Below are 20,157 nucleotides of genomic sequence, written 5' to 3' on the forward strand. Positions count from 1 at the left end.
AAGTAGCGCCTTTTCTCTGCCCTTTTTTTTCTTCAAATGGAACAAGCTTCACAGATTTTTCTTCAATGGATTTCCTTACTCTTTCCAATTCCATGATTTCATTCTCGAGTTGGACCTTGTCATCTTCACGATTTTTCCTCACCTGCTCCATCATTTTTTCCTTCTCACGCATTCCTGCTTCTCTGACCCGTTCATTCTCCAAACGTTTCTTTTCCTCAATTTCCTGGGTCTCAGCGCATACATTGGGGCACGCAATAATATCAGAATACTCATCAGAACCGTCACAGCAATCACATAATCCATCATTGATCTGATTATGTGGAATTTCTTGTTGTTTAAACCCAATGTTTTTGCACCTGAATTTCCATTTTTTAGGTAAATTAACCTCCAACCTGTCATTCGTACATGCCGATGTCCCCGGCTCATCGCTTCCATCTGGGCAATCACAATAATCATCGTTAACCTGATGACCCATAATGGACACATTGCCGCATAAACAATTAAAAGGCTTCTCTGGATGGACCGCGGCAAAATACTCCAAAAAACCATCCTGAACACCATATGAAGGCTCTAAAGCCGAACATCCAGTTATCACCAATGAAAAAAAGAATATGTATGGTAACATGCTTTTTTTTTTTTTTTTTTTTTTTTTTTAATAATCTTGGTAATTCCGTTTTTTTTAATTTCCTTACTTTGATTCCTTTTTTTCGTTAAGTATATCTGGTCAATTCTTGTGGCAAAATAAATAAATAATCAAGCAAATCAAAAACAAAGTGAAGCAAAAGAAAAAAAAATGCCGTAATCACGCCAGAAAAAGTAAAAAAAAAAAAAAAAAGCCATATTCGCATAAATAGTTTACTTTTTTTGGAAGGGGAAAAAGTAGTTCGTTATAAAAGAAAAAAAAGGAGCCTGACGATTAACAATCGTAAAATCAAGCCCCGGATATAACTGTAATTTACCATTTCTGGGTTCCCCAGAAAGAACGATAATTGCTGAGCACATCCACATCACTCTTTCCTTTTTTTCTCAGTTTTTCAATTTTTCATCAAATTCTCATATATATTTTTCTTCTTTTCTCGTTGATCTTCCAGTTTTGAATTTTCCTTTCTTCATTCGTGCAGCTTTTTACGCATTTTCCTTTTCTTTTTCTTTTTTTTTTTTTTTTTCGCTGTTTTCGTTCTAACACGTTTCATCTCAACAATGGAATCAAAATGCCGCTTTTCGCTATTTTTTTCTTTTTTTCACATCATCGGCTCCGTAAAAATATTACCAGCCACTACATTCGAGTTTAAAAAAGACCCCCTCGTATGGTCAGGACTCATTCCGCGGTGATGTATTAGAATTAAATGCGTGCAGTTCGAGTTCATCCAATAAAGGTGTTAAACTCTCCGTTGAAGCAGCAGGTGTTCCAACAACATTTGCATCTTGTAATGTTCTAAGCAGTGATTCGTCGGCCTGTAGCTGCGGTATTCCTGTTTGACGAACATATTCCCGAACCGTGCTTCTCCAAAGCTCAGAAGTTGGGGAAGCAATGGTCACCATGGGAGAGGAAAGAGAAAGTGAAGGAGGTGGTTCTGATACTTGATTTTTGTAGACACCAGCCAATGAAAGAAGGTGTTGTCCTTCATCCTCGACCTGGATAGCTAGGGCCTGAGGATTATGAAGATCCACCTGCCTGCTCGAAGAGACCACACGGCGTTCCTGAGCGTGTATCCCTTTACAGTGCTCATCGGAACACCCATTATTGTTACAAGAAAACTGTTGCATTCGAAATGCCTGCTCAAGCCTTCCATCCGTATAGACAGTCTTGAAAAAAGGGATCCACTTACCATGACATTGAACTGTTACTTTATTTCCATAGCGGGCAAAAAAAATAGAATCCTTTATTCGGTGAAGTATTTGCATCTTGGATCTTTTTTCAGCCTTTAAAACCTCAATAAGTCTCATAAAAAAATTTATTCGATGCCTGACAGGGCCTGCTTCATGAAGATGTAACTGATTGCAGGCAAAATCCTGATAACATTTTTGATCTGCTAAATGAAGGTTACAGAACGCACCCTTTGGTTCTCGCGGAACTTTTCTTTGAGATGGTGCCTGTGCACCACGAATACCACTTTGTTGATCAAGAAGAAGTAGTAGTTTTTCGTAAAGACCACTACCGTCAGTCACCATACCACCTGATAAATGGCTCAATATAGCCAAACGCGCCTCAGTAGCATATCTTGCGGTCTCATTATTTTCTTGATCTACATGATCTAAGTACACCTTTTGAATGGATTCGTAAGTTTTGAGCCAAACAAAAGCAGAGGCAGTGGAAGTGCTTTGTGTATACATGTGCAAAATCGTTACAAGCAGTCCCACTGTAGGCTCAAAAACATCGGGTATCTTGCTGGCCTCATATGATATGACGTTTCCAAGAACAGGTATGCCACTATCGTCTACACGCGATAAATAGGAACGGAAGTCCAACCCCATATCCAAAACTTGCAGCGTAGTCTCTGGAGTGGACAACGTCAGATTGGGCTTTCGACGAGACATTATTACTGTGTATATAAATAACAATAATAAATTCATTAGAAAAAAGAGTGTGAAACGAGAAATTGTACACACGCAAAAAATAATAATAATAATAATAATAATAATAATAATAATAATAATAATAATAATAATAATAAAGACGCGATTAAGAACTAAGGCGAGCAAAAGAAAACCCCTCAAAAAAAATCCAGGCCAGACATTCGCATAAACACATGCGTGCATCAAAAATAATATATATATACCAACACCGCTTCGACATGCACAACCCTTAACGAAGCAGAGCTGCCGCACAAACGCACCAGAATAATAATAAAAAAACAGCCACGAGAAACGCAGCCACACGCAGAGATGCCCCGACAAAAAGAAAACGCCCGGATACGCTCGGAAGCGCGCCTCCGCCGGGGGCGACGCGAAGCAAAACCCGACGGACGCGGACGCGGGAGCGAGCGCCGCCCCGACCCGCGCCCCGCCAAGACCACCATTTTGGCCACGCAGATATTTATTTGTTCGTTTTTGTTTGCCACCGCTTTGCTCCCTTCTTTTTCCTTTTCTCTGCGCGATCCAAAGGTCCCGAATGGCTGGCGCTGGTGAAAACTGGTTTTTTGGGAGGCCGAAGTCGGGTGTCTTTAAAAACACCCCGATCCGCGTTGTAAACAAGTCGCCGCTGGTAAGAGGAAGCGTCTCGGACTTTTTTACCCATAAAGGGGGGAAGCGCGCTCGCGAGGTGCTTTTTAGCAATGTAAGGCGGTGCCAGATCTGCAAGAAGCCATGTGCCGTGAGCCTTTCAGTGTGCAATCGATGCAATGCCTCTCTGGATGCAGTGCCGGTAACGGAAACGCCCAACCTGTTTAGCGCTTTTATGCTTGGTATAGAAAATAGTGGCGAGTTTCCTCTCCAGATTTCTATTCGGTACGAAACGGAGTCTTGTCTTGTATTTGATGATCCGCTTGCTCTCTCGCCAGTACATTTTTGTGCTATTCCTACGACCAACTTTATACCGGATTGGCGCTATCTCCTTTGTTCCCCAAAAGAGGGGCTTGATATCGTCCAAAGCCTTGTGGACGCATCCCACAAGACGTTCAGAGAACAATTTCTTGCCGATCCTGAATGGAAATCATCTATTTTGCGTGTCTCGGAACTGGTGGAGGCAGAGCACACTCTCCTTGGTTTTAATTTTCCGCCTTCGCAGAACCAATTACACCTACAGTATATTGTGCCACCGTTGCTTCCTCACCAATATTTCATGTTTGCCAGGGGTCAACACTTTACTCCCAAACGATTTTTCCCTTTGAGCTATGTTGAAAAATGTCTCGGAGATCTTACTGAAAGAGCTAAGCCACTAGCAACGTATCATTCTCTTCTCACCATTCCCATTGATGAATTGATTGATACTTTGGATAAGGAGTGTGGTCTTTCATACGAAAGCGAGCATGAGAAATTCATCTCGCGTGTCAGAGAAGTGCAAAATCGGTTTGGTAATTGGACTGAAGACAAGTTTCATGGGGTATATCGCCTCACTGAAAATGATGAATCCAAGAGGGGGAAACTTTTGTTTAAGTCATTCTCCGAGGCTATTTCCTATATTGATGAGAATATTGCCTTTGCTGAGGAAAAGGAAAAGCTTCAAAACTATGGAAGACCTTACGATGAAAATGGTAAACCCAACGGGGGATTCTACGCATTTCCAAAGAGCTTGGAAGATATCAAAGTTTGGTCCTAAGAAATGCCTCTGAGTAGTGCCTAAAGATGGAAAGGAAAGAAACAGTAATTTAGTGCATACTGAATCAATTAATAGCTTCTTGATTGTTGCCCCTTTTTTTTTTTTTTTTTTTTGGTGTTGTTGTTAGGTATTATTTTCTATATTGTCTTGGGTTTTTTTTTTTTTTCCCGCGCGTGCGTTAGTATGTGGTTTTTTTGTTATTGAATTTTTTTTTTCCTTGCTTCTGGTGAAGAACGGGAACCCTGTATGCCATAGAGACAACGCCTTTCTCTTGCTCTTTTTTTTTTTTTTTACTTTTGTACTATTGCTTCTTGCGTTCTTTTTCCTCCCCCCTCTTTAAGGAATTGCTACTGGAAAGGATGCTTACAAAGAGGAAAAACAGCGCAGATTTTTTGCAATCCCTGCAAAAAATTGTGAATGAGAATGATCATAAACCTAAAAGTCATCTTGATGCAAAGATCGAGTTGGAGCTTTCTCGAACAGCTAGTCCTACTCGTCTCTATAGTTTCCAGAAGCCCGAGAAGTCCATATATGAGCTGCGACACAAAGCGTTGCCAGCTTCGAAAAGAATTAAGCGAAAAGGTGAACAAATGATGCGGTCGCCTCCACGAGAATTTGTTTCTTCTGTGGAGTCTTGTAAGATGGGTTCCGTGTTGACGGCATTGTCACTATGGGATTCTCAATTAGAGGAGAAAGATAGTGATATCCTAAGAATGATCCAAAAGGCTATTCGACCGCCCGTAAAAAAGTCTATTGATCGTGTGGCTCCAAATGATGAAAATGCCCTTCGTAATTTGAAAACAGATGAAGATTGTATCGCCTTCTTTGCTGCATATGGCTCAGGTAGCCAGGTGAAATATGTTTACTTGGAGCGTGCACCTCAAGTGCTAGAATTTAGGCCGTATGATCTCTCTGTCTGTTCGGCAAAGCGGGATGTGGAAGAAAGGGAGCACTACATTATGAGCGCAACAGGGGTTGTACATGTTCGACCGGGACAACCTTCCGAAGTTGTCAGTTTGGCAGAATGGATGAGAGAGTCTTCCTTGTTTGATGTTCTTCGTAGGATTCACTTCTTCAAGACTTACCTGGTATATAAGGCCTTGCTTCGGTGGCACAAAAACTACAGAGCGAAGCAGTTTCTAAGGACTCGGAAATCACTTTCAACGGAATTCTTACTCTCAAAGGCTACCTTCAGTAATCCTATTGTAGATATTCTGAAAAGCTCCTATGAACTTACTATGCACTCACCCATTCTTTACGAAGCACAAGGCAAGCATGATTATGCTATTGAAGAGTTCAGAGTGCAACAGTCGAAACAACGACAAAAGACTATTACAATTTTGGGTGCATGCATTGATCACATTGAATCAGATGTCACAAAACTGATTGAAGCCATGAAACGTAAAGCAGATGTTCCTGATCTAAACACGAGGGAAGCTTTGGAACAGTATCTACTTGCTAATGCGATGGTGTCAGGGACAAAGTCGATTCGTTCTCAACGAAAGATGAAGTCCATGCATGATGCTCGAGAAGAGCAGTTTAAAAGAATGCGTGAGCTAAAGCGCAGTATTGTGGAATACTCTCAGCTAGACGAATTTATTCGTCTTGTGGATTGTATTATTTCTGAAACGGTATTTCGGACCACTCTATCATCCGTACAAATACTGTTCAACACCCTTCGAAATCAAGGAACTCAAGAATTACGATCCATTGGTTTTCAGGTTTTGTTACAGTCTACAGAAACTCAATTGCTGTTTAACCCTGGTGAGAAATCTATTCGTGGTGTTTGTGTGGAGACAATTTCAGGATGTACAGAGGTGGCAAGTTCGATAGTACGTCTATGTAACCAAAAGCATCTGAATGCCTACTTTTCGAAGATACCTTCTGTCTGGAATATGGGTCAGGTGCTTGAAGCCGACGCCCGTATGCTTTTTCTTCAAGAGAGTATATTACAATTGGTGGGTCATGACTATGCCCAAGCCAACACCAAAATGCAGACCTATTCTATCACTCTGCCCCATATTCACTTTTTGGAAAGGGAATGGAGTGATATTTTGGCGGAATGGGAAGAGGAAACTGGAGAAAATCCTCTCTCATCTTCAACTTTGGGCAAATTGTACATCAAGCTGCAAGAAGCTCACGACGCTCTACGCGTCTTGATGGCATCATTCGTAGGTTATACGCTGTGGATCAATGCTGCCAAATTAAAGACTGAGATTGAGCCAAGAATGCGGGTTATTCGCGATTGTATTGATGCCACACTTCGTTCTATTACAAGGGACGCCATTTCTGCACTACAGGTTTATTTCAAACAAAAAAGCCAAATACTTAGTGAGCGTCCTGTTCAAATTCAAGATTTTGCAGAATATGTTGCAAATTACAAGGCCATTGTAAATGAGGCACCTGAAATAGAAACTAAACTTGCCCAAGCAGATGCTCTCTGCGATTTAATGGACCGACAATTTGTTGAATTCTTGGAGGATGAGGATAAGCAGCTCAAAGAGAGAACTTTGGGAAGTAGTGGAAGTACATCGATGTCGCTTCGGATTGTTTTTGATGAGGCAAGACTTCAGGCGGAAGCCTTTATTGAGGAGAATTTGTTTGTTCATACACGGACGTTGGAAGAGAGTGTGGCTAGTGTGGATGAGGAGTGCCTTGGCATCCGGCAGATTATATCTGGTGACGAATTTGCCTTATTGACTGACAATATAGAGCCCATCATTCAGTATTTGGAGGATGTTAAGATCAAAATTGCCGAGTTAGAGGAAACAGAAAAACAATTTACCCGCTATGCCAAATTATTTGATGCTCCTGCTATTGACTGGTCGTCCTTTAACGAAATGGCAAACTTTGTTTCTTTGCGCTACGAAACTTGGACACTATTGGACAATTTTATTCGTAATAGAGAGCAATGGTTTACTTGTCCTTTGAATGAACTTGATACACGTGCCATGGAAGATCAGGTCAATGCAATGGTTCGACAGGCCGTTGCAATTAACAGACAGGTCCAAGAAAAAGGATGTGAAGAAGAGGTAACACCACACCTTCTCCTGGAGCTTCAGGCAATTCGTAACAGCATGCAAGTGATTCACGATTGTGGAAATAAACACATGACCCCTGCACACTGGAATATTGTGCTGAAGGCCGCAACTGGTTCTGATAATCGCTTTCATGAGGGTCTTAATCTCCAAACACTCCAAGAGTACAATATCATGGATCACAAAGACATTCTTGCAGAACAGTCTGGGTATGCCACAGGCGAGTGGAAGATTGTTAATGACTTGGAAAAGATCAAACAAACATGGCATGACCTTTCCTTTGAAACAATTCCATACAAGAACCGTGAAGGAGTATTTATTTTAACTCAATTGGAAGATGTCATTCAACAACTAGATGATCATCAAATTGAGCTTCAAACTATTATGGCGTCTCGTTTTGTGGCACCAGTCCGGGAACGCGTAGAGGAATGGATTCGCAATCTTCGACTTGTGGACGATGTTATTGATGAGTGGATCACTCTACAAAAAAATTGGATGTATTTGGAGTTTATATTTTCCTCGGATGATATTAAGGCCCAACTTCCGGAGGAAAGTGCGCAATTTACCGCGATAGATGAACTGTTTCGGACTTTGACGATGAGGGCAAATGCTGCAAAAAATGTATATCAAATTTGCACAGGTAATAATGTTCTGGGGGAAATAAAGGATAGCAACGCAGCCATCGATCATATCCAAAAGAAACTGGAGGATTATTTAGAGACAAAACGGGTTGCATTCCCAAGGTTTTACTTTCTTTCAAATGATGAACTACTTTCCATTCTGTCGGATGTGCGTAATCCCAAGGCCGTACAGCCTCACTTATCCAAGTGTTTTGATTCCATTGCAGCTCTTGTTTTTAATGGTGAAGGATGCTCGGAGATAGTGGGAATGTTGTCTGGGGAGCGAGAAGAGGTGGAGTTTGAAAAAACTGTTTACCCAGTTGGTAATGTGGAACAATGGTTATGTCAGATTGAGTCGATGATGAAAGCCTCATTGCTTATGCATATGCGTAAGACGGTTGAGGCGTATCCTCAACGCGTGCGTGAAGAGTGGTTTTTTGAACATCCCGCCCAATGTATTCAAGCTGTCGATATGGTAGTATGGACTGGCGAAGTTGAACAAGCAATAAATTCAGGATCTCTGGGACAATACCATGAATCTCATCAGCGACAAATTCTTCGTACAGTTGAACTTGTGAAGCAATCATTAACGAAGCTTCAACGAACACTTGTGTGTACGCTCATTGTACTTAACGTACATAGTCGTGATATTGTCCAAACGCTAAATGAAGGTAATGTTACATCCCTTGGTGATTTTGCGTGGGCCCAGCAACTTCGTTACTACTGGGAAGCCACTGGCGCGGTCAATTCAAATATGAGTGTTGCGATCCGACATTGTGGAGCACATCTTTGGTATGGCTACGAGTATTTGGGTAATCAACCACGTCTTGTAATTACACCCTTGACAGATCGTGCGTTCTTGACTTGTACAAGCGCTTTGTCGATGAATCTTGGTGCTGCTCCTCAGGGGCCCGCTGGCACTGGAAAAACGGAGTCTGTAAAAGACCTGGGTAAGGCACTTGCAAGACAAGTGGTTGTGTTTAATTGTTCCGATGGTATCAATTATAAAACCATGTCTCGAATGTTTGCCGGGTTGGCTCAGGCAGGTGCATGGGCGTGCTTCGATGAATTCAACCGTATCGAATTAGAAGTGCTTTCTGTTGTGGCACAGCAGATGCTTGATATCACTACTGCCCTTGCACAAAATCTGGAGCGCATGGACTTCGATGGGCACTCAATTAAACTGAGTAGAAATTTTGGTGTTTTTATCACTATGAATCCTGGTTACGCCGGTCGTACTGAATTACCAGACAACCTAAAGGCATTGTTCCGTCCGATATGTATGATGATTCCTGACTATGCCCTTATTGCGGAAATCATGTTTTACTCGGAAGGTTTTGCCGATGCAAGAACATTGGCTCGAAAGATGGTACAACTCTACAAGTTGAGTTCTGAGCAATTATCAAAGCAGGACCACTACGATTTTGGTATGCGTGCGGTAAAGTCAATTCTTGTCTTGGCCGGCGGTCTAAAGCGACAGTATCCTAACGAAAGTGAAAATATGTTGTTGATTCGGGCCATGCGTGACGCCAATGTACCGAAGTTCCTTCGTGAAGATACTGTTCTTTTCATGGCACTTATCAAAGATCTTTTTCCTACTATCGCGATTGAAGAATCGCAAAACGATTTGCTTCTTCGTTATGTGAAGGAGCAAATGGAAAAAGAGGGTCTACAGGTTATAGATGGTTTGGTAACAAAGGCGGTGCAGCTTTACGATACACTTGTAGTCCGTCACGGTGTGATGCTTGTTGGTCAAACATACAGCGGAAAAACGACTGTTTTGCGCATTGTTCAAGGTGCTTTGACCCAGTTGAAGCTGGATGGTCACGATCCAGAAGGTGCTACACCTCTATTTAACCGTGTACATATTCATTTACTTAATCCCAAATCCGTCACAATGGGTGAGTTGTATGGGCAGGTCAATGAAATTACACGTGAGTGGACGGATGGTATCATTAGTAATATCGCACGAGGTGTTACGCGTGATGCGCAGCACTCCGCCGATCGTCAATGGATCGTTTTTGATGGTCCTGTGGATGCAATCTGGATTGAAAACATGAACACTGTCCTTGATGATAACAAACTACTTTGTTTGTTTAATGGTGAGCGTATTAAACTCCCACCGACGGCGACATTTATGTTTGAAGTTCAAGATTTGGCAGTTGCCTCTCCCGCCACTGTCTCTCGTTGTGGTATGGTTTTTTTGGAACCGTATTACATGGATGGTGGGCGTGGTTGGATTCCAATTGCGAAAACCTTGATAGCACAAAAGGCTGCATTGTTTCCAAAGTTTCGCGCAGAACGCATGACAGAGCTGCTCAATCAATTTCTTCCCATGTCGCTTGATTTTATACGGAAGGAATGCCGTGAGTGGATTGTATCTGTGGATGCCCAGTTGGCTGTTTCATGCATAGAATTACTCACCTCTTTTATACGAACGCTGGATGATGAGAGTCTATTACCAAATGTTTTGCGATCAAAAGACGCCCAAATGAAACCGGATGAAGACGATGATTTATTACCGAAACAAGTGGAAAAAAAAGTGTCCCATGCTGCACCTCCCGTAGGTGAACCGGATGAATTTCGCCCTCCTACCATTACAGATGAGACTGTACCGACCAATGAAGATGCATTGTTTGATATGTATTTTTTAATGTCGTTTGTGTGGTCTGTCGGTGGTAATCTCTCGGAAGAGTCACGTGAGGTTTTTAATCGTTTTGTGAAAAAACGGTTTGTGGAATTGTTGCCGGATAAAATGTCTATGGACGATCACCTCAGTGTCTACGATTACGTGGTGCACAAGCCATCCATGAGGTTTGTTACATGGCGCCATTTGGTACCAAGCTTCTTTTTTAGGTTTGATGTGCCTTACTTTGAACTAATCGTCCCCACAGTGGAGACTGTTAGTGTAACAACATTGCTTGGTGTTCTCGTGGCGAGCTCGCGGCATGTTCTAATAAATGGTGTAACGGGCACTGGAAAATCATTGTCCATGATGAATTTTGTAACAAGTGTATTGCATGGCGATGATCCATCAAGCCACTGGGATTACTTTGCGACCGTTCTGAGTGCACAGAGTCGTGCTCGTGACATTGAAGACCGGCTGGAAGGGAAGTTGCACAAGACACGGAGCAATGCGCTCGGTCCATCGCCTGGAAAAAGAGTCGTTTTTATGATTGATGATCTTAATATGCCGGCTCTTGAAAAATATGGAGCATCACCTCCGTTGGAGTTGTTACGTCAGCTTATCACACAAGGTGGGTTCTATGACAAACGCAAAGCCCCTGCCTCATTTAAGGAGATTCATGATATTGTTTACCTTGCCGCGTGTGGTGTGCCTGGTGGAGGTAGGAATGAGATGACAAAGCGATTGGTTTCAAGATTTCATTTGTTATGCCAGCCAGTATTTAGTGAATACTCTATTCGTCGCATCTTTGGTTGCATTTTACATGGCTTTTTTTCAGCATGGGAAGAACCAGATGTCAAGAATTTGTCAGGAGATTTGGTCAACGCCATCAATCAATGCTACAATCGTATCAGTCGGGAGAAACTTCCCACACCGAAGCGGTCACATTACACCTTCAACTTGCGTGATTTCAGTAAGGTTGTCCAGGGAATTATGCAGGTATCACCGCATAGTGCACCCACACGTGGGAGTGTGCTTCGCGCCTTTGTTCATGAGGTCAGTCGCGTCTTTCATGATCGCCTTATCGATGAAAATGACCGTCAGTGGTGGTGGGGAGCGCTGGGCGAGGTGACGAGTAATGTGCTCCAAATGCCATGGGACCCAGAGTTTGAAAATGTTCTCTTTGGAGATTACATGCGGCGGGATCGCGCCATGTATGAGGAAATTGTCATTGGGGATTCCCTTCAAGAGACACTTGGAGAGTACCAGAAAAATTACGCGATTGATTGCAACAAAACAATAGAGTTGGTGTTTTTTAAGGATGCCATCCATCATATTACACGTATGTGTCGCATCTTCAGGCAACCTCGTGGACATGCACTACTGGTGGGAATGGGCGGTACAGGACGGCAGTCTTTATGTAAACTGGCCGCATTCATCTGTGATTTACCGGTGCACGAGGTATCCATCACACGAACGTTTAGCATGACGGAATTCCGTGATTGTATGAAGACAATCTTGTTGACAAGTGGGTGCAAGAAACAGCCCGTGCTGTTCTTTTTGTCTGACGCTCAAATTATTTGGGAGGAGATGCTTGAGGATCTCAACAATCTACTCAACACCGGTGAGGTACCAGGACTGATGCAAGAAGAGGATGTGGATCAAATTGTCGAGGCAGTTCGACCTCTCGCCACCGCGGCTGGTAAAAAAGAAACACGAAATGTCATCTTCTCTTATTTTGTTTCACTTTGTCGTGATAACGTGCATGTTGTACTGACCATGTCTCCTGTTGGCGAGCCATTCCGTCGGCGTCTGCGAATGTTCCCGTCTCTAGTGAACTGTTGTACAATCGATTGGTTTGATCAATGGCCCGTAGATGCCTTGAACTCCGTTGCCTCACGCATCTTCACGCAATTGACGTTAGAGGAGGAAATGAAGGAACGTCTTATCAAGCTCTGTGTTTCCATTCATGTAGACGTGCAGGAACGCTCCGAGGAATTTTTTGAGGAACTACGCCGTCACAACTACACCACACCAAGCTCTTACTTGGAGTTGCTTACGTGCTATCGAAGGTTACTGAGTGAACAGAGTGAACAAATTTCAGGACAGGTGAAGCGCTATCAGGGTGGTCTTGACAAATTGCAGAGCACTCAAGTGCTGGTTGATGAGATGAAGGAGCAGTTGGTTCAAATGCAACCCAAGTTGCTACAGGCGGCAAAAGATACAGAAGAAATTATGGAGAAAGTGCAACATGAACAGGGATCTGCGCAGGTGGTGCGAGCGGAGTGTGCAAAAGAGGAGGAGGTGGCGATGGGCATCCGTCACGAGGCAGATGGCATTCGTGCAGAGTGTCAGGTGGAGCTCGATAAGGCGCTGCCTATTCTGAGAGCCGCGGAGAATGCTCTTGCGGAGCTACGGCCGGATGATATCCGCGAGGTGAAGAGTTTTCAAAAACCAGCAGCCCGTGTTGTACTTGTGCTTGAGGCGGTGCTTATTTTATTGGGAGAACGTGATCTCAGCTGGGATCGCGCCAAGCTTGTTATGGGTCGTATGGATTTTATAAAGGATCTACAAAACTACAAGAGGGATGAGTTGACCGAGCGGGTCGTGCGATCCATACAAAAGTACATCAACAACCCCGACTTTCAGCCAGAGGAGGTGGCGAAGAGTTCCAAGGCGTGCAAGTCGCTCTCCATGTGGGTATTGGCCATCAACAACTACTACGAAGTAGTGAAGGTGGTGGCACCGAAGCGAGAACGCCTTGCGGAGGCAGAGGCGAAACTTAAAGTCGCCAATAATGCTCTCTTTGAAGCGCAGGAAAGGCTAAAGGGTATTGAAAATAAAATCAACGAGCTTAAACGTACCATGCAAGAGAACATTGAGAAGAAGGAGCGGCTTGAGGAAGATATTCAACTCACCATGGTGCGACTTGATCGTGCGGAGCAGTTGATGAGTGGGCTGTCGCGAGAGCAGAGTCGCTGGTCGACTGCAATTGAATTTCTACTTGACGAAACAAAGGGTTTGCCAGGAAAAATCGCTCTTGCAGCTGGATTTGTTGCCTATCTGGGCCCATTCACCGCCCCATACCGCTCACGTATGGTTCAGAAATGGTGGGAAAAGTGCAAGGAGCTGGGGGTCCCCATCAGCAGCACCACATTTGATCTTACTAGTATTGTTACCCCTTTGCAGCTTCAACAATGGACCAATAAGGGACTTCCACAAGACCCTGTAAGCATTCAGAATGGTGTGATTGTGCATAAGTCCAAACGTTGGTGTCTTTGCATCGACCCACAAGGGCAAGCGAACAACTGGATTCGTGCTATGGAACGTAACAGTAGCCTCCGCGTTATAAAACTCACTGACCCTTCCTATATGCGGGTGTTGGAAAACGCAATTCGTATGGGACTTCCAGTACTAGTAGAGAATGTCGAGGAAACGGTAGATGCCACACTTGATCCGGTTCTACTTTGCCAAACGTATCGATCACAGGGGCGACTTCTTTTAAAGTTGGGTGACACGGAACTGGACTATGATCCGTCATTTCGTCTATACATGACAAGTAAACTGCCTAATCCACACTACCTACCCGAATTGCAGATTAAAGTGACGGTAATTAACTTTACCGTCACACAAGGAGGATTAGAGAATCAATTGCTGGCCGATGTGGTGCGGTATGAGTACGCGGAACTTGAAACAAGAGCCACTAAAACCGTGATGGATATTGCAAATGGGAGGAACCAGCTCAAGGAGATTGAAGATCGCATCTTGCATTTGCTCACATCTTCGACCGGTAATATTCTTGACAATGAACCACTTGTGAACACGTTGAAGGAGGCGAAAGAGACAAGTGAGGCGGTGACGACTTCACTTGAGGTGTCTGAAAGAACACAAAAAGACATTGAATTGGCGCGTAATCGATACCGTCCTGTGGCCACACGCGGTGCTATCATCTACACTGTCATTTCACAGCTTTCAGGTCTTGACCATATGTACCAAATCTCTCTCGATTTTTTTAAAAAACTCTTTGTGCAATCACTTCAACGCACCGAGAAGGCAGATGACGTTGATAAGCGAATTGCCCTATTGTTACCTGCTATGACGCTCAACTTTTATAGTACCGTTTGCCGTGGGCTTTTTGAAAAAGATAAACTGCTTTTTGTGGTCATGATGTTTGTGCAAATATTTCGGCCGGAGGGAGTGGTACGTGAAGTGGAGTGGGAGTTCTTATTGAAGGGCAGTGAGGGCCGTTTGCTTGTGGACCCCGAGACTGATATTTGGCCGGCATGGATGCATGAGGCGGCGTGGAATGAATTGACAGCGCTGGCAGAGGCGGTCCCTGATGTATTTGCCGAAATTAAAGACAACGTGTACGACAACGAGGCAGATTGGTCCAACTGGTTTTCTAGTGACAAGGCGTATGAGTGGTTCCCGGACTCCATTCAATTCCTTACTCCATTTCAGAAATTGTTGGTGCTGAAGGCATGCCGTGAGGATTTGACAAGTCACGGCCTCTCTTTTATCTGTGCACATTACCTTGGAAAGGCATTTACCGAAAGTCCCGCATTTGATCTTGAGGCGTGTTTTGCGGACAGCAGCCCGACGGCGCCGATTATTTTTGTTTTAACACCCGGAAGCGACCCAACAGTACTGTTTACAGAATTTGCAGAACGTAAAGGGTTTGGCGAGAAAAAACTGACACTGTCGTTGGGCCAAGACCAGGGACCGAAGGCGGAAGCGATGATTCAACAAGGATCTTCTGAAGGCATGTGGGTATATTTGCAAAACTGTCACGTGTACGAATCGTGGATGCCGTCACTTGAGCGCTGCTTGGAGGAGTTACAGATATCTTCTAAAGTGCACACTGACTTCCGATTGTGGCTTACGACCATGCCGACGTCTAGCTTTCCCGTGTTGCTGTTACAGTCTGGCGTGAAACTAGTGAAAGAGCCACCAAAGGGACTGAAGGCAAACATTCGTGACAGCTTTTCCATTGAGGTGACGCCAGAATTGTGGGACAGTCACCCAGAGAATTCGATTCCGTGGCGCCGTTTGTTGTGCTCACTTACATATTTTCATGCAGTGATACAGGAGCGGCGTAAGTTTGGTGCGCTTGGTTGGAATATCCCATATCAGTGGAATCAATCGGATTTTTCTGCGGCTCTACATTCCATTTCAGAGTATATTCCAGAAGATGCGGCGGTACAGTTACCGTGGAATGCTCTACGTTATATGGTTGGTATCATCAACTACGGTGGGCGTGTCACGGATTTCCTCGATACGCGTTCGCTTGTGAATATCCTTGAAGCGTATTTCAACGAGGACGTTGTGCAGCCGGGACAATTCAACATTACAGCAGATGGTGTCTACTGCATCCCGGCAGAGCTGGAATCGCTCGATGTGATGAAAGAATATTTGGCAAATCTTCCACCTTTTGAAAGTCCAGAGCTGTTTGGACTGCACGCCAACGCCGATATTATGTATAACCGTGCCACAGTTCGCAGTCAGTTGGCCGCCATTCTTTCTGTGCAACCTCGCAGCAAAGAAGCAATGGGACGGACTCCGGAGGAAAAGGTTTTGGATATGGTGGATGAGTTTGAAAATCATCTCCCACCGTTGATTGATAAGAGTCAGGCAAGTTCTGAGACGTACCAAATCACTGAAGATGGTACGATGATCTCATTGGGCACTGTGGTAAGTCAGGAGATTGATGTTTTTAACGCCATTGTGAAAAAGTTACGGCGGACACTGTTGGAGCTTAAGCGTGGCATTAAAGGGGAGGTTGTTATGTCATTGCAGCTGGAAGACATGTTTGATGCATGTCTTCTCGGGCAGGTGCCTCAAGTGTGGCATGAGGGAGGTTATCTGTCGCGCAAGCCATTGGCGTCGTGGTTTCAAGACACATTGAAGCGTGTAGAGTTTTTCCGAGACTGGAATGACCACGGGATTCCAATGAGCTTTTGGCTCTCCGGCTTTTTCTTTCCGCAAGGGTTTCTTACAGGTGTTCTGCAGGCCCACAGCCGCGAGCACAAGATTCCAATTGATGATATTCGCTTCCGCACAAATGTGACGCGGTACGAGTTGGTAGAAGACATCGTGACGACCCCAACGTCCGGCGTGCTGGTTCACGGCCTCTTTTTGGAGGGCGCATGTTTTTCTCTGGATTCGTTGGTTCTTCAAGAGAGTCAACCGCGCGAATTGTATACATCCATGCCTGTGATCCACCTAGATCCGGTGCGGCTGAAGGAATACGTCTCGACTGGGGAAACGTACGAGTGTCCTGTTTACAAAACATGTGCCCGTGCCGGCGCCTTGTCGACAACGGGGCTTTCAACAAATTTTGTTGTGTTGCTCGACCTCAACGCTGGTGCGGCGACACCGGAGCACTGGGTAAGACGTGGTGTGGCGCTTTTGTGCATGCTAGACGATTGATGCAGACTTGGTATATTAGCAAAGAAACAAGTCAAACACGAAAAAAATTATATATATTTATATGTAAATAAAAAGAGGGAGAGAAAGAGAGAGCACGAGCGGATGTGCGTATGCTTTACTATGTTTATTACCCGTCGAGGTATAAACATGGCAATGAGACATTAATACCAATTTTGCTCATGTACGTAATTTATTTGTCTGTTAAAAAGATTTGGAATTTCCACTCACTCTTATTTTTGCATTTTCTCTCATGTACTTTTGTATGTGTCGAAGGAATCTGTGAGGCATACGCACATGTTATTGTGCTTATGTGTAGTGCGGTGCTGGTTTTCCTTTTCTTTTTTCTTCTTTTTTTTTTTTCTGTTTATTTATTATTTGTTTGACATTTGTTGCTTGTTTCTCTGCGGGATATGTAAATAAAATCATCTCGTTGCATTTTGAATGACACGCATGGATGAGAGAGAGAGGAAGAGAGAGAGAGCGAAAGGGAGAGTGTGTGTGTGTGTGTGTATCTTTGACGGATTTATTCAGGGCAATGCGAGCAGCCGGTGAAGTGAAAAAAAAAAAAGAATGAGAAATGGAGCGTTAAACACCCACGTAGAGCTGCACCTCTCCCCAGCCTCCCTCCCCCCAAATTCAGTTGTTTTTTGCCCTGAACGGGGCGGAACAGGGCCTCACCACTCACAATGTTTTAAAGGCACGAGTTTTGCCTTCGCGTTTTTTTTTTGTTTTTTTTTTTTTTGCTGTGGACGTGCCATTTATAGGCAATTTTACTTTCTCTGTCCCTGGCCTTTATTTTCTTCTTACCACTACCACCACACCCGTGTGCCTCACTGCCGATAAATTATACTGAGGTGACACGGCGGGGACACGAAGAGGGTGGGGATTCAAAAGGCATCTTTTTTACTTGTTGTTGTTGTTGTTGTTGTTGTTTTATAATCTAGATACTTTGACGCACTTGCATTGACAATAATGATGCTGACGTTGCGAAGTCGTATGTTTGGCGTCCGTCAACTGGGGCTAGTGTTTTCATCGCTTCATCTCCACGCACGGCATGCCTCAAATTTTGGGAACGGAGGAAATGAGATGAACCTACCGACGGGTGGGATAGGCAAGAAGAATGCCGATGGGGAGAATATTGTTGCACGCACTTCTGAGACGGCAGGCATCAATGGAATTTATGGCAATCGGGCTCAGAACGCCATACGCGGCATGTTGGGGCCGCAGGGTCAGGCGGATGCGCGTGAGTCCAAAGCGGTACCCATTTTGGGAAGAGCCACGGTGGGCGGGACGAAGTACACATGTGATCGGTCAACCGCGTTTGAAAACTGGCGTCATATTTGCCCGGCGCCGGTGGGGTTTCACTTGTCAAAGTTGGGAAGTGCAACATGTAAGATGCCCAACGACATCAATGAGGCTGTTGAGTCCCTGCAGTTACAAATCATTAAGGGATGCAACGTATTTGAGCTTGACGGAAGCATGTCAGACGTTCATCAGAGTGTTGCCCGTGCCTTTTATGAAGCTTTGCAGGCGTTTGAATTGGAACGGGATGGATTTGTCATTGTATTCCGTTGCGGCATCATTAAGCAGCAACCATTTCAAGAGGAGTTGACGCAGGTGGAGACCTCCAACACGGCAGTGGTGCGTAACCGCATTGTCCCTATTTTTGAGCGCTACAAGGCAGCTTCTCTTCCATCGATGCAGCTCAAATCTGGGTTTCGTATTAGCGATTTAACGGAGGATCAGCTGGCACGCTTAAATCTTCGCCGTGTATCGAAGACGGCTGCGGCAGGTCTCTCGCCGGAATGGTTAGAGGCATTTTTTACGAATGTCGCCTACAACACGAAATTGGAGTGCATCGATGTTTTATTACTCGATGGGTTTCACACCCTCTTTGATGAACGCCCAAATGCACACATTGATGATGACATTTTGCAAATCTTTGCGTACCTTGAAAATCAAGTGAGACTCGGTGTGTTGCAGTACTACGGCATATCATCACCCTATCTGGCTCCTCACATTCAGCGGGACTACCCACCACTTCCACCGGATGCAATGGTGCCGGATCATATTCGAAACAGGCGACCGCTTCCTCCTGTCATTAATTTATACCGTATCATGGAACTTGCCCGGCGTGCTGGGGGTGACAACCACCACCTTCGCTTTGTGCAGTATCCATTCAACCTGACCTTTTCACAGGCGCTTAATAAACCACTACCGTATGATGGCAATCACACCCTGTACTCACTCACAAGGGCGCTGGGACTCACGGCACTAGGCTATAGCCCGTTGGAGGCAACAGATCTGATGGAACTTCCACAACGCTACCATAACTTTCCCATGGAGGCAGATCTTAAATCACTTCGCATGAACTTTTTCACTGTCTGTGAACGTTGTGTGTTGAAGGAAATGGAGGTAAAGGACTCCATTGAAAAAGGTCCATCGACGCTTCCTCCACTAGAGCACCTTTTTGTCGCAAGTGTATACCTTGCGGCACAGCGGCAGTTCAATAATTTATTTTTTTTTACCAGTTGGGCGACTTATTACATGATACCACGATTCAGGCGTGCATTGATGCGTTTTAAAGAGGCCTCTTCAACGGATCTCAAGGAGTGGTGCAAGCAATACGAACAGTTGGTTAACGACATGCTTAGGCTGCGCAAACGCATGTTTGAGCATAAATTTGGCAAATATGCACTTGAAAAGAGTCATGCGATTGATCGCGTCAGTCCGACGCTGGCGATGTGTCCGATGTTAAATCAAAAGGCTTTAAATTTTGCAACATACGGCTGCGACACTGTTCTGGCGGGATTTCATGTTTCACGTTACTTTCACGAAGCGACGGAGTTAAACCCCGCTAAAAATGGTGAGCTCCCTGTACCTCAGGAAGAAATTATGGCACTATGCGATTCAGCGGAGGTGTCCTTTGCCAACTGCTCCCCACCCGACCCGTATATGTTAGAGCCTATTCTTACAGAGGGGAAGCTGTCCAAGCAGAAGAGTAAGTCCTTGGAGTACATGGTGAAGATTGACCCACACAATCCCAAGTTTCCAGACATTCCGGAAGAAGTGGAGCCGGGGGACGCAACGACACAAACTACATGAGGAAGGACGTGCGTATTTATTTACTTATTTTTCATTGTTGGTTTTTTTGTTGTTGTTTTTCTTTGCTGTGTGTGTGCGTAA

At 44.4% G+C, this 20,157-nt stretch overlaps 5 protein-coding genes across 5 annotated transcripts, besides 23 other annotated features; 3 read left to right on the top strand and 2 right to left on the bottom strand.

Moving 5' to 3' along the window:
- On the bottom strand, window positions 1-625 carry Tc00.1047053508879.4 (protein kinase C substrate protein, heavy chain, putative; the record flags this gene model as incomplete). Its single annotated transcript, XM_813965.1, has 1 exon — window positions 1-625. A coding segment is annotated over one exon (625 nt), but the record flags the coding sequence as incomplete, so codon positions are not given.
- Window positions 1-1,738: a sequence feature (heterozygous, Esmeraldo-like haplotype).
- Window positions 628-654: a microsatellite.
- Window positions 1,133-1,166: a microsatellite.
- On the bottom strand, window positions 1,312-2,760 carry Tc00.1047053508879.10 (hypothetical protein, conserved; the record flags this gene model as incomplete). Its single annotated transcript, XM_813945.1, has 1 exon — window positions 1,312-2,760. The coding sequence occupies one exon, from the start codon at window positions 2,758-2,760 to the stop codon at window positions 1,312-1,314; it is 1,449 nt and encodes a 482-aa protein (XP_819038.1).
- Window positions 1,739-2,946: a sequence feature (areas merged during assembly that could not be assigned to a particular haplotype. This can correspond to areas where the two haplotypes were merged or to regions with more than two copies in the genome that were merged during assembly.).
- Window positions 2,617-2,675: a microsatellite.
- Window positions 2,947-4,255: a sequence feature (areas merged during assembly that could not be assigned to a particular haplotype. This can correspond to areas where the two haplotypes were merged or to regions with more than two copies in the genome that were merged during assembly.).
- Tc00.1047053508879.20 (uncharacterized protein) lies at window positions 3,113-4,258 on the top strand (the record flags this gene model as incomplete). The annotated part of the gene is made up of 1 exon (XM_813946.1): window positions 3,113-4,258. The coding sequence occupies one exon, from the start codon at window positions 3,113-3,115 to the stop codon at window positions 4,256-4,258; it is 1,146 nt and encodes a 381-aa protein (XP_819039.1).
- Window positions 4,256-6,009: a sequence feature (areas merged during assembly that could not be assigned to a particular haplotype. This can correspond to areas where the two haplotypes were merged or to regions with more than two copies in the genome that were merged during assembly.).
- Window positions 4,352-4,371: a microsatellite.
- Tc00.1047053508879.30 (dynein heavy chain, putative) lies at window positions 4,618-16,971 on the top strand (the record flags this gene model as incomplete). Its single annotated transcript, XM_813947.1, has 1 exon — window positions 4,618-16,971. One exon carries the CDS (start codon window positions 4,618-4,620, stop codon window positions 16,969-16,971), a length of 12,354 nt encoding a protein of 4,117 aa, XP_819040.1.
- Window positions 6,010-8,789: a sequence feature (haploid, Esmeraldo-like haplotype).
- Window positions 8,790-9,727: a sequence feature (heterozygous, non-Esmeraldo-like haplotype).
- Window positions 9,728-10,207: a sequence feature (areas not merged during assembly with more than two copies in the genome that could not be assigned to a particular haplotype).
- Window positions 10,208-11,188: a sequence feature (heterozygous, Esmeraldo-like haplotype).
- Window positions 11,189-11,554: a sequence feature (haploid, non-Esmeraldo-like haplotype).
- Window positions 11,555-15,410: a sequence feature (haploid, Esmeraldo-like haplotype).
- Window positions 15,411-15,738: a sequence feature (haploid, non-Esmeraldo-like haplotype).
- Window positions 15,739-17,898: a sequence feature (areas merged during assembly that could not be assigned to a particular haplotype. This can correspond to areas where the two haplotypes were merged or to regions with more than two copies in the genome that were merged during assembly.).
- Window positions 17,012-17,045: a sequence feature (AT_rich).
- Window positions 17,299-17,341: a sequence feature (T-rich).
- Window positions 17,428-17,464: a microsatellite.
- Window positions 17,689-17,713: a microsatellite.
- Window positions 17,879-17,904: a microsatellite.
- Window positions 17,899-18,059: a sequence feature (areas merged during assembly that could not be assigned to a particular haplotype. This can correspond to areas where the two haplotypes were merged or to regions with more than two copies in the genome that were merged during assembly.).
- On the top strand, window positions 17,944-20,076 carry Tc00.1047053508879.40 (hypothetical protein, conserved; the record flags this gene model as incomplete). The annotated part of the gene is made up of 1 exon (XM_813948.1): window positions 17,944-20,076. One exon carries the CDS (start codon window positions 17,944-17,946, stop codon window positions 20,074-20,076), a length of 2,133 nt encoding a protein of 710 aa, XP_819041.1.
- Window positions 18,060-20,157: part of a sequence feature (areas merged during assembly that could not be assigned to a particular haplotype. This can correspond to areas where the two haplotypes were merged or to regions with more than two copies in the genome that were merged during assembly.) that runs on past the window's edge.

This window comes from Trypanosoma cruzi, genomic scaffold (assembly GCF_000209065.1).
Source record: "Trypanosoma cruzi strain CL Brener 1047053517085 genomic scaffold, whole genome shotgun sequence".
In the NCBI taxonomy this organism is placed as follows: Eukaryota; Euglenozoa; class Kinetoplastea; order Trypanosomatida; family Trypanosomatidae; genus Trypanosoma; species Trypanosoma cruzi.